Here is an 11,423-nt window from a genome sequence, read left to right as displayed (position 1 = left end):
GGAGATGACTCAGTGGCCTGGAGTCCCCTCCAGGCATATTCCCTGGCCAAGATTAATAAGACTGCAAAATGGCATTCCTGCTATTGGGGATCTGATGACATCCATCAAATTAGTAAGGCAGTGCCCTCAACCCAGAAACTGTTTCACAGAGTTTCTCAATGACATCATAGCAAGGTTGGTATTCAAAAGCTGGAAACTCCAGTAGTTATCACAGAAGACATAGTTATAAGACAGCACCTCCACATGGACTAGGACCAGTACTGAGAATGCTTTCCAGGTTCTGGGGTTCATGATCCCTAGAATATGTTCACTGGGAGAGGAAAATGTAAAGTAACAGAGTGCCTTGGAAACCTCTGGGGTAGCAAGAGAGTCCATGGTCATCGTGAAGGAGGATGGCCTCACCAACAGGAGGGCCTGAGAATGAGGTGGGGTCTGGGTCTCCAGGCAGAGAAGGATACTCAGAACACAGAAAGCCACAGGATATGGAAACTGAAGAGAGCCCTGGTCAGGTAGTATCGCTAGGATGCTAGGGGCATAAGAAAAGAAGATCTGCCTGTGCCAAACCTCCCACCACTCTCTGACTTGGTCAAAAGCCAAGTCCACTCTGCAAAAGAACAAACGATGTCAGGTGGGTACATGGAAGGGCAGGCGAGGCAAAAAGAGAGAGGGGATAGACTAGGGATCAGCCGCTGACCCTCAGGTCTAGCATTTAGGGGCTGTGACTGGGAGCCTAAAGGGCCCCAAAGGTATCCCAAACCCCAATGTATATCTGGGTTTCCTTCAAGCCCTTCCATGGACTGCTGTGGTTTCCTCCTGGCGCCTCTGGTCTCAGACAGCAGCGACTCCCCCCATGCTGCACTAATGGCTCAGCCTGGGGCCCCAGGGACCTTCCCTACCCCCCCAGACTGCTTTGCTGGCCCCCCAACCCCCCTCACACTGAAACCTAATCCTCTGCAGCAGCTTTAGCTCAGTCCTGCTCTGCAGCCCCTGCCTGCTACTACCTCCTGTGCCCTACTTGGTCTTTACTGCAGAGACCCAGCCCCACGGAGCCAACGCCTGTTCTGGGGAAGGCAGAGCAGGACTCAAGTTCAACTCATCCAGTCCTATCAGGCCAGTACTTCTACCTGTCTTGGCTCCTCCCTTCTCTACCTTCTCCTTTTCTTTCCTCCCTATTCCTTGCTAAGCTACTTGAGTCCTATCTCAGTCCCCACCCCTGCTAGCCCTACAAAACAGCTTCTGCACTCCTTAGAAGCTTTGTTCCTAATCAGCAGCCTCCCTGGTCCCTGCTCCAGCCATGAAACCTCCCTCCAGACTGGAGGAAGCCCAGAGGCGACAGGCCTCAGACATCCGGGTGTTCGCCAGTAGCTGCACAATGCATGGTTTGGGCCACATCTTTGGCCCTGGAGGCCTGACCCTGCGCCGTGGGCTGTGGGCCACAGCTGTGCTCCTGTCGCTGGCGGCCTTCCTCTACCAGGTGGCTGAGCGGGTTCGCTACTATGGGGAGTTTCACCATAAGACCACCCTGGATGAGCGTGAGAGCCACCAGCTTACCTTCCCAGCGGTCACTCTGTGTAATATCAATCCACTGCGCCGCTCACGCCTCACACCCAATGACTTGCACTGGGCTGGAACAGCGCTGCTGGGCCTGGACCCTGCTGAACATGCTGCCTACCTTCGTGCCCTGGGCCAGCCCCCTGCACCACCTGGCTTCATGCCCAGTCCGACTTTTGACATGGCACAACTCTACGCCAGAGCCGGCCACTCCCTTGAGGACATGTTGCTGGATTGCCGATACCGTGGCCAGCCCTGTGGGCCTGAGAACTTCACAGTGGTGAGCCATTCCCCTTAGACTCCTATTTAGTGACTACAATCTTCTGCCTTGTCAGTAAGGAAACCTTAACACCCCTGCCTGGTTATCCCTTCCTTCCTGCTGGCCACAGGCCATTCATCCAAGACATTCTGCCTAGTCCAGGAAGCTGCCTTTGGAGGCTATCTCTCTCCATCTCAGTTAGACATCTGTGCACCTGGCTATGCCTCTCAGTGGGGACACCAACCCAAGCAAGCTGCAGGGCCAAAGGCTAATCGGTAGAGACATTGCTACCCTTGCTCCTAGATATGATGCAATACCCCAAGACTGTTCTGGGACAGGAGACCCCTGTTTACCAGGAGAAGACTTATGTTTCTCTGTCTCCCCTGAATTTTGCCACCCCAAAGGAGGGCAAGAATATATCTAGTTGCCCCTGTAGGGGTACTGCTGTCAGGGCTTTGGCAAGAGGCAGAGGAGTTGCACTGAGGCAGGAGGCTTCCCCACTCCACAGACCTGTGAGGCTAAGGGCATTGCGATGTAAGCTTTCAAGTTCCTTCGAAAGGAAGCAGGGGAGAAGTGGTTTCTTTGCATGACATCCAGTCTTTAAAAGTCCAGAACATAAAACAAGCAGTTCATGCCTTTAGTCCCAGAACCTGGAAAACAGGCAGGAGGATCCCTGGGAGTTTGAGGACCGTCTCATCTATACACCATAACAAATTCTAGGACTACATAGAGAGACTCTGTCTAAAACAAAACAAAACAAAACAAAACAAAACAAACAACCCTTAAGAAAATGAGGACAGGGTGGAAAATCAGCTAGATCTCTCCTAGACTTGGTCACCTAGGTACTTAGGCAACACATCCAGGGAGAAAACACCCAGTACAACTTAGACTTGGACTTCTGCCTCCAGAACTGGGAGGGTTTGTCACTGCTGTGGTGGCTCCTTCTTGTAGTCCCAGCACTTGGTACTTGGAACCAGGAGAATCAGGAATTTGAAACCAGCTCAGTCCTTCTCTGTCCCTAGATCTTTACTCGAATGGGACAATGCTATACCTTCAACTCTGGTGCTCATGGTACAGAGCTGCTCACCACTCCCAAGGGTGGTGCTGGCAACGGATTGGAGATTATGCTGGATGTACAGCAAGAGGAGTATCTGCCCATCTGGAAGGACATGGGTGAGGCGCACTGGGTCATTTGCCAGTGAGGAGGGATAAGGGTGGAGGCATGCCTGAGGCTGGGAAATCGCTAAGACCATGGGAAGGAGAGGGAGAGAAGAGGTATGTAGGGAGAAATCCCAAAGCATGTCATTTTGTGAGAAGAGGCAGGGCTGGTTTTTCCAAATCCTGGGGAGAGGGACTGATAAGGGAGTCTCTTCTGGGAATGGAGTGTCTGGGGCCTTAAAGGCCCCTCCCTGCAGAAGAGACCCCGTTTGAGGTGGGGATCCGAGTGCAGATCCACAGCCAGGAGGAGCCCCCTGCCATTGACCAGCTGGGCTTTGGGGCAGCCCCAGGTCACCAGACTTTTGTGTCCTGCCAGCAGCAGCAAGTATGTTGGTTCAACTGCCTGTGCCTCCCACCCTCCCAAAGCTCCCACCCTCCCTAGAAAACCCTCAGACCCCAAGCCACAGTGCCTCAGCCTGACTCTGGGGGCCTCACCCCCACAACCTCTATTACCACACAGCCTTTGTAACCTTGTCCCTCTAACAGCTGAGCTTCCTGCCACCACCCTGGGGTGACTGCAATACTGCATCTGTGGATCCCGACTTTGATCCAGAGCCCTCTGACCCCCTGGGTTCCCCTAGCCCCAGCCCCAGCCCTCCTTATAGTTTAATAGGGTGTCGCCTGGCCTGTGAATCCCGCTATGTGGCTCGGAAGTGCGGATGTCGAATGATGCATATGCCTGGTAAGGGACTGAGATCTGTCGGGAATAGGGAATGGAGATACCCTAGGGGGCGCTCTCAAGCTCCCGGACCGGGTCTCTTCTTCCTATCCTAGGAAACTCCCCAGTGTGCAGCCCCCAACAGTACAAGGACTGCGCCAGCCCAGCTCTGGGTAAGGCACATCTCTTCAGCATCCCTGTCCCCATCCACTCAGACGTTGGTCACAACCCTCTGACCAAGTGCTCCTGATCCTTGCTTTGCGAACTGCAGATGCAATGCTGCGAAAGGACGCGTGTGTCTGCCCCAACCCGTGCGCCACTACACGCTATGCCAAGGAGCTCTCCATGGTGCGGATTCCCAGCCGCGCTTCAGCTCGCTACCTGGCCCGGAAATACAACCGCAGCGAGACCTACATCACGTGAGCAAGGGACACGGTGGCAAGGCTAGATGCATCGTACCTGAGTCAAGGGGCTCCTAGTAGGGAACTGGGCCAGAACCCTTTTGCTGGATTCATCTCTACATAACGGGTTCTAGGACTTGGGCAAACTGCTTAAACTTTCTGACTTGGGGGATGGGAACAACCCAAGGTTCTTGAGAGGGGCCAGAGTGCTCACACCTACTTCCAGTTGGCGAAGGTGGTATCAGGCAAGTAGTTTGTGCTTCTTTTCCTTCAGAGAGAATGTACTGGTTCTGGATATCTTCTTTGAGGCCCTCAACTATGAGGCAGTGGAACAAAAGGCGGCCTATGAAGTTTCGGAGCTGCTGGGTGTGTATGGAGTGCCTGGGTCTGCAGAGGTGCAGACGGGGTAGGTGATCAGGAACTGACAGCACTCTGCCTCCACAGGAGACATTGGGGGGCAGATGGGACTGTTTATCGGAGCCAGCCTGCTTACCATCCTCGAGATCCTCGACTACCTCTGTGAGGTAGGATAAGACCCCAGACACCATGGGAAGACTCAGACCACCAGTGTCTAAGAAGGTGGACTGGCCACCTTACTCCTTCCCCCTTGTCCCCAGGTTTTCCAAGACAGAGTCCTGGGGTATTTCTGGAATAGAAGGAATTCTCAAAGGCGCTCTGGCAACACTCTGGTAACACTCCCTTTGCCCTCCCCGACCTCTAACATTTGTAGGCCTCACCTCAAACCTTAATCATTTGATCCAGGAGCTATAGGTACAGCAATTTTGGCTGGTCTCCACCTGACTTTCCCTCTTCCCACAGCTCCAGGAAGAGCTGAATGGCCATCGGACACATATTCCCCATCTCAGCCTAGGCCCCAGGTACTACGAAATACCTAGTCCCCATGGTGGTGGGGTCAGGACAGGTTGAGAGAGTTCAGGTTCAGGACAGAATAGGTGGAGGGGTCCTGCCTCAGTGCTGTGGCTTGTCCCACCAGGCCTCCTACTACTCCCTGTGCGGTCACCAAGACACTCTCTGCCTCCCACCGCACCTGTTACCTTGTCACAAGGCTCTAGACCTGCTTGGCTGCACCATGACATCTCGAACATCCAGCCTGTACATCTTTGCTGTCTTCACCCTAATAAAGCTCTAGTACAAGTGCCTCAGGTGTCTGTCTTACAGAGTCAATGGCAGCCCCCAGCCTCATCTATTCTCCCTCTGGGACCTGGATCCCAGTTAGACTTAACAACTCTTTTGAGGTGGAGGTGGGGGTAATTTTAAGATGAGGTCAGGTACGCCTTAGCGCTAATGAGTTTCTCAAACCCATTTTTGTTGTTTTTCTTAAGTAATGGGAACTGCACCTTGAGTCTGGAGGATGCCCACCATGCAAATGTTTTCCCATGGAAGTATATCTCCATCACTCTTGTTCTTCTGAGGCAGGGTCTCATATACTTCTGGCTGGGGTTGTACTATACAGCCAAGGATGATCTTCAACTCCTAACCTCCCAAAGGTTGAGATTATAGGCATACCAAGGTTGGCTTCCCAGCCCTTTTTATATCTTGTTTATTTAGAAAGTCTCACTAAGTTGTCCAGATAACCTTGAGTTCACTCTGAAGCCCACACTGGCCTTGTAGTGCTTCTGCCTCAGGCTCCTTGGTAGTTTGGAATATAGGCCTGTACCAATAGGCCCACCTCCTACCAATGTCTAAGAAGGTAGTGTCTCCATGCCCACAGCTCAGGTGATGGCCCATAGTGGGCATGGTCAGTAGGTGTTCACTGCATCAACGGTGGAGAGCCGGAGCGAAGTTCTGACCAGCTCAGTGAGACGGTGGAAGTGGCAGGGTTACACAAGAAACTGGTTCATGTGCAGGAACACAAACTGGTGTCCTGCCTTGGAAGGTTCTTGCCTTTCCGACCTCTCCACAGGAGCTGATAGTGGGCCTGAGAGAGCCCTCCCTTCCCCTTCCTGTCAAGAGGGCACCCATGGAATTCTGCCTCACCTCCGGTTTCCTAATCTCACTGTACCCCAACACCTGGAAAAGTGGCAAACAGGAAGTGGGAAAGGCTGTACTTATAGAAGAGACCCACACAGCTCTGGGTCTCTCCTGCCCCAGCTAACAACACCAAGTGTGAGAAAACAGATTTGGAAGGCTCTTTATAGGACACAAAGATAGACAGGCCTGGCCCATTCTCCTATTCTGGCTCAGCTCTGCACTCAGCCACTGGCATCCTACCTCAGGACTGTACCTGGCCCTTCCAGGCAGAGGAGAAAAGTGTGCAGGACTATAAAGTCTGAGTGTGGAGACAGGACTGCCATGACACAATCAAAAGAATGGGGATCATGGCCTCCTGTCCCTGATCTCAGGATATGGAAGGAGACAGAGCAGACATGAGCAGCTCGTTGCACAAGCTGTGGGTCAAATCACAGAGCAGGGGTCCCCAGTCACCCTTCAGAGCCACCCACCATCATATCATCAAACTTTGGGAAAGGATCCAATTTATGAAATTAAATAAAGTCCATGGAGGGAGTGAAAACCACGGGCCAGGGTAACTCTACCCTGGCTGGGCCCAGCACAGCTGGCGCTCAGCATCCCACACCCCACTCTTCCACCCTCCCAGGAGGGTGGCTTAAACAGGCCAGGCCCCAGCCTGGCCACCAGGGGTCAGAGAGCCTACGGGGGACAGAAGTCAGAGAAGTAGGGGTGGTGCAAGGCCTCCTCTGCTGAGATGCGCTGCACAGGGTTACACTTCAATAGGTTCTGCAGGTGGGAAGAAAGGCAGAGGTGGCTCAGACTAGGATAGCCCACCATCTTCTTGACCCTCTGGGCAAGCATACAATCCCCAGGTTCTGGTCCTGGAAAGACAAATGCCCCCATCTTTCACCCCCCAGGCACCTACCTGCAACAAGTCTCTCCCTGTGGCATTGAGCTTGGGTACGACATTCACCAAGGATGTTGTAGCTGGGTACATTGGGTAGGGCTGCAGAAAAGAGCCAGGCAGAGTCAGGCCAGATGCATGCATCATAGAGTTGGAAAATAAAAGGGGCCTCTAATGAACCAAGACCTCCCATAGCCAGGCACACCTTATAGTCTGGCAGCTTGGTCATGGCAGGCCACTGTTCCTCAGTCGGTGTCCCTAGCAGCGTGTCCATGTGGTCAAGGGTCATTTGTGGAGAGGGTTATACCTACACTTCAGGGGCCCTTTTCTTATACCACCATGCTCTATTCTCCAGCCCAGCCTGAGATGTACCCCATTTCATGGTATTTATAGCAGAGTAGGAAAATCCAACCCCTGATGCTTGTGGTCTTAACAGATGAGTCATTTTTCTCCAGGATTCCTGTTCCTTCCTCCTAAGGCTTACTGGCTTCATCAGGAGTACCATCCTTACCAACAGGCCACATCTCTCACAGCGTCTCCATCCATGCAAGAACAATGTGAAGGGCAAGCAATAGCTAACTCTCACCCTGTTCTAGGCTCTATGCCCACCCCCCTTTCTACAAAGAGGTGAAGGAATATAGGCTAAGGGCAGTAGGAGGATATCGAAAGATCCTCTTCAGCTGGTCATCCACATCATTGCCAGGGAAGAGAGGTCGCCCTGCATTAGCCAGCTCTGCAGAAAAGAACAGGAATAAAACAGTATATGAAGGACCCATCATTCTGAGGTGCCCCTGTGCCTTCCAGCCCCAGCCCCAAGAGCTCCCTCTCCCTTCCTTCACAAGAGATCTTCTAGACCCTATTTGTTACCCCAAGTGGGAAAGAGAGTACCTCTGCAGAACCCCAATGTGTCACCTGCAAAGATGCAGCCGGCTGACCACATGTCGATGGACGTGGAGTACAGCTTGGCCCCAAAGAGGACATCCGGTGGGCGGTACCACAGCGTGACCACCTGGAGAAGACCCCACCCACAAGGACCCCCCCTCCCACTTAGAGAGCTGGAAGGAGGTCCAGGAGGAGGCTCAGAGAGCAGAGGAAACAATGTGGTGTAGAGAAGCCACTGGAGGACTTCCTCCCTTCAACATTATATACCGCTTCCCAGGCTCACCTCAGCAGAGTAGCAGCGGACTGGGATACCAAAGGCTCGGGCCAGGCCAAAATCAGCCAATTTCAACTCCCCATTCTGAGGGGGGATAACACAAAGGGAACATGGAGAAGGACTTTTAAATGGCTCAGGGAAGACTCCAGTTTCCTTCTCCCCATCCTGCTCCCTCAGTGAACCCCATCCCTGGCTCCAGCTTCTGAATTCTTGCTCCCTATTCCCAGAGCAATACCCTGTTTATGAGCAGGTTCTGGGGCTTCAGGTCCCTATGCAGCACGTTGCGGCTGTGACAGAATCCCAGGCCTTTCAGCAGCTGGAAGAGGAATGACTGGGGAGAGGTAAGGAAGAAGGAGTCAGATCCACTGTGCCCCATCACCCATGTGATTTGCAGCAAGTGGAGAGGTCCATTTTGTGTGTGTGTGTGTTCACATAAGCATAAAAAAAAGGGTAGGGTCCCTTGGAACTGGAGTTATAGGCAGTTGTGAGCCACCCAATGTGAATTCTGGGAACAGAGTCCTCTGCAAGAGCAGCAAGCATTCTATGTTATTATTTTGTTTTGGTTCTCTTGAGACAGGGTTTCAGTGTATAGCTTTGGCTGTCCTGGAACTCCATCTGTAGACCAGGCTGGCCTTGACCTCAGAGATTCACCTGCAGCTGCCTCCAGAGTGCAGGGGTTAAAGACGTTCACCACCATACCCTGCTTGACAAGTGCTCTTAACAACTGAGCTATCTTTTCAACCTCTCATCTAGTTACTTTTGAGAATCTGCTTTGCAGGTACTGGGGGTAAGGGGAGAGTAGAACAGTAACCAAATTGTCCTTGCTTCTCACAGCTTTTTGGTGGACCTTCCTGTATTTCCAGTCCATGCTGGTCTCCCCTACATGGCTGCAATTGGGAACACACACCATAAGCATCAACACAAATGCAAAGCTATAGTATTACTCAGGACCCACTTCCCCTGAAACCTGGGCCAAGGCACTTAGTCTTGGGCCTAGAATAGTGACTGGTACACAGTAAAACCTTCAGCAAATATTCATTTCATTGGCTTTTCTCTTTGTTTCTCTTTGTTTCTGTCTCTCTCCCTCCCTCCCCCTCTCTCTTACTAAGATTTACTTTATTTTTAAATTATGTATGTATGCATGCACGTACATGTGTGTCCAGGGGAGAAGGGTGTGTATGTGAGTGCAGGTGCCCTTGGAGGCCAAAAGTAGGTACTGAACCCCCTGGGTCTGGAGTTACAGGTGGTTGTGAGCTATACCTCAGGTGGGTCCTGGGAGCTGAACTTATATCATCTGCAAGAGTAATATGTGCTAACTGCTGAACCATCTGTCCAATCCCTTTTGTCTTGATCTTGCTTTGATGTTTGAGACAAGGCCCTGTTTTGTATCTCAGGCAGGTCTTAAACTTGAGATCGCCCTGCCTCAGCCTTCTCAGTGCTAAAGTTAGAAGTATGGGGCACTATGCAGGCCTGGTATTTGTTGAGTCCAGGAGATAAGTCTCTCATATGAATCATCTCTGGAGTGCAAACGACATCACTGAAATCAGATATTGTCTGTGCAAGTCAAGGGTGACCACATAAAAACATCCACCAAGTCCTTGGTGAGCAGAAACAGAGTTCCTTTAGTACCCCAGGCTCCCAACCTGGCATCCAAAGAGTGCCAATACTTTATATAGGTACACCCAGTTGCTACAACTCCCTAGACATCCTTCCCCTCACCTTCACAATCTCAGGGTCCAGGTCACCATTGCAGCTGTCAAAATATTTCTTCAAGTCCTAAATAGAGGTGACAGTGAAGAGAAGGGGACAGAGTTCAACCTTAGTCTGGACTTCTATACCCTCCCATGATTAGTATCCCCCCCCCAAGTCCCTCTTTCACCTGATCACAGAACTCAAAAACCAATGTCAGCTTCTTGTCACTATGCAGGACATCATGAAGCCTAGGGGAAATGAAAGGCTTAGCCAGATCCCCAAGTTGGCCTCTAACATCCCAACACCAGCCCAGTCTAATGAGGAGGTTTTACCTTCTCCAACAGACCTTACCTGACAATGTTTTTGTGTTTCAGTTCTTTGAGTAGGCAGATCTCCCGGAGGGCTGAACTTGGCACACCCTACAACATGCAAAGGAGTAGTAGACACACACAACCCAAGATAGGCTTTAGACCCCCTCCCATGCCCTAGGCCTACCTCATCATCATCATCCAGCCTGACACGCTTCAGAGCCACAATCTCGTGAGTTTCCCGGTTTTTGGCCTTGAACACGGTTCCATAGGTACCTAGGGGAAGGTTGGGGGTGAGGGAAAGGATCCTTCTCAATATCTTAGTGTGTAAAGGTAGGTTTTCAGGGCAAAGGCCAGATTTTGTGAGTGAGGATGCCAAAGAAAAGGTGCCTAAAAAAGGCTTCAGCTGCAGGGAGAATCTGTCATAAACTCCGGGGTGGGGGTGGGGTCGGGAAGTAGCAAGGAGTCACCTAGAAGAGGAATGAAGGCCTGCAAAAATGTGAAGGTTGGAGGTTCTGCAATGAATTGAAGCAGGAATTCCTGGTGAGGTTTGCAAGTGATGCTGAGGCTAGGGAGGAGAAATGCAGGAAGTACCGCGGTTAGGAAGGCTGGTCCAGAGAGACTGCTAAGGCTAAGAGCAAGAGTGTGCCGCAGATGCTAACACAGGGTGAAGGGTTGGTTTCTGCACTGGGTGATGGGCTCAGCGGCCAGGGCTTTTGGCTAGTGCTGAGGTGGAGTCTGCAGGTATAGCTGACGGTAAGGGAGCTCTGGGACTGCAAGTAGGGTCTTCAGAAAAAGACCTTGCAGGAACATCTCGTGGTTCCATTACCTTCCCCAATCTTCTCCAGTTTCTCGTATTTCTGCATCGCAGCGGCCGCGGGGACCCCTGCGGGCCCTCGGTTCTAAGACTCCCGGCCCCGGCGTTGCAGAGGAGGTGGTACCCACAGCTCCAGCCCCGCCCACCCGCTCACCACGCACTGGCATCTGGGACTTGTAGTCCCGGGGAGGCCATGTTTCCCAAGAATGCCCGTGGCGGAGGACAGGCGGACTACAAAGTCCAACAGGCTGCGCTCGGGCTCTCTGCAGCGATCAACTCCAGGGACTCGTTTCCATCGCGGAGGCAAACCTTAAACTTCAACTCCCAGGAAGCATCGCGTGTCCGCTTTTCGGGCGTCTCCGCCAAGGCGCGGAGGCTCCCAGTGTGCCCCGCTCTTGTTATTATTCCTTTTCTGTGCTCACAGCCTTCCAGAAAAGGGCCGCTCCGGGACTACGCGTTCCAGAATACAGTGAGGGTGGGGGTGGAAT

At 52.3% G+C, this 11,423-nt stretch overlaps 2 protein-coding genes across 2 annotated transcripts; one reads left to right on the top strand and one right to left on the bottom strand.

The window, feature by feature from the left end:
* Nucleotides 1-1,294: 1,294 nt before the first annotated feature.
* On the top strand, nucleotides 1,295-5,160 carry ASIC3 (acid sensing ion channel subunit 3; the record flags this gene model as incomplete). Its single annotated transcript, XM_080936212.1, has 11 exons — nucleotides 1,295-1,831; nucleotides 2,833-2,983; nucleotides 3,226-3,353; nucleotides 3,515-3,710; nucleotides 3,803-3,859; nucleotides 3,958-4,105; nucleotides 4,362-4,453; nucleotides 4,532-4,611; nucleotides 4,705-4,776; nucleotides 4,907-4,965; nucleotides 5,082-5,160. 11 exons carry the CDS (start codon nucleotides 1,295-1,297, stop codon nucleotides 5,158-5,160), a joined length of 1,599 nt encoding a protein of 532 aa, XP_080792338.1.
* Nucleotides 5,161-5,672: 512 nt separating this feature from the next.
* Nucleotides 5,673-11,063, bottom strand: CDK5 (cyclin dependent kinase 5). Its single transcript, XM_080936449.1, has 12 exons — nucleotides 10,948-11,063; nucleotides 10,306-10,394; nucleotides 10,162-10,229; nucleotides 9,998-10,058; nucleotides 9,838-9,894; nucleotides 8,354-8,449; nucleotides 8,128-8,202; nucleotides 7,875-7,971; nucleotides 7,626-7,695; nucleotides 7,168-7,228; nucleotides 6,984-7,064; nucleotides 5,673-6,844 (listed from the first exon to the last, which is right to left on the bottom strand). The coding sequence occupies exons 1-12, from the start codon at nucleotides 10,982-10,984 to the stop codon at nucleotides 6,758-6,760; spliced, it is 879 nt and encodes a 292-aa protein (XP_080792575.1). The 5' UTR covers nucleotides 10,985-11,063; the 3' UTR covers nucleotides 5,673-6,757.
* Nucleotides 11,064-11,423: the final 360 nt, after the last annotated feature.

Source organism: Micromys minutus, assembly GCF_963924665.1.
Source record: "Micromys minutus genome assembly, chromosome: 23".
NCBI classification, from domain to species: Eukaryota; Metazoa; Chordata; class Mammalia; order Rodentia; family Muridae; genus Micromys; species Micromys minutus.
Note: the sequence above shows the minus strand (reverse complement) of the source record. Positions and strands in the feature narration are given on the sequence as shown.

What these genes read in the sequence shown, in the direction of transcription:
- CDK5 (XM_080936449.1), bottom strand. Translation starts at nt 10,984, where the DNA reads ATGCAGAAATACGAGAAACTGGAGAAGATTGGGGAAG. An exon ending in TGGACCCTGAGATTGTGAAG is followed by an intron (nt 8,450 to 9,837) that starts GTGAGGGGAAGG and finishes ACCTCTCCCCAG; the next exon opens with TCATTCCTCTTCCAGCTGCT. An exon ending in AGCCGGCTGCATCTTTGCAG is followed by an intron (nt 7,696 to 7,874) that starts GTGACACATTGG and finishes TCTTTTCTGCAG; the next exon opens with AGCTGGCTAATGCAGGGCGA.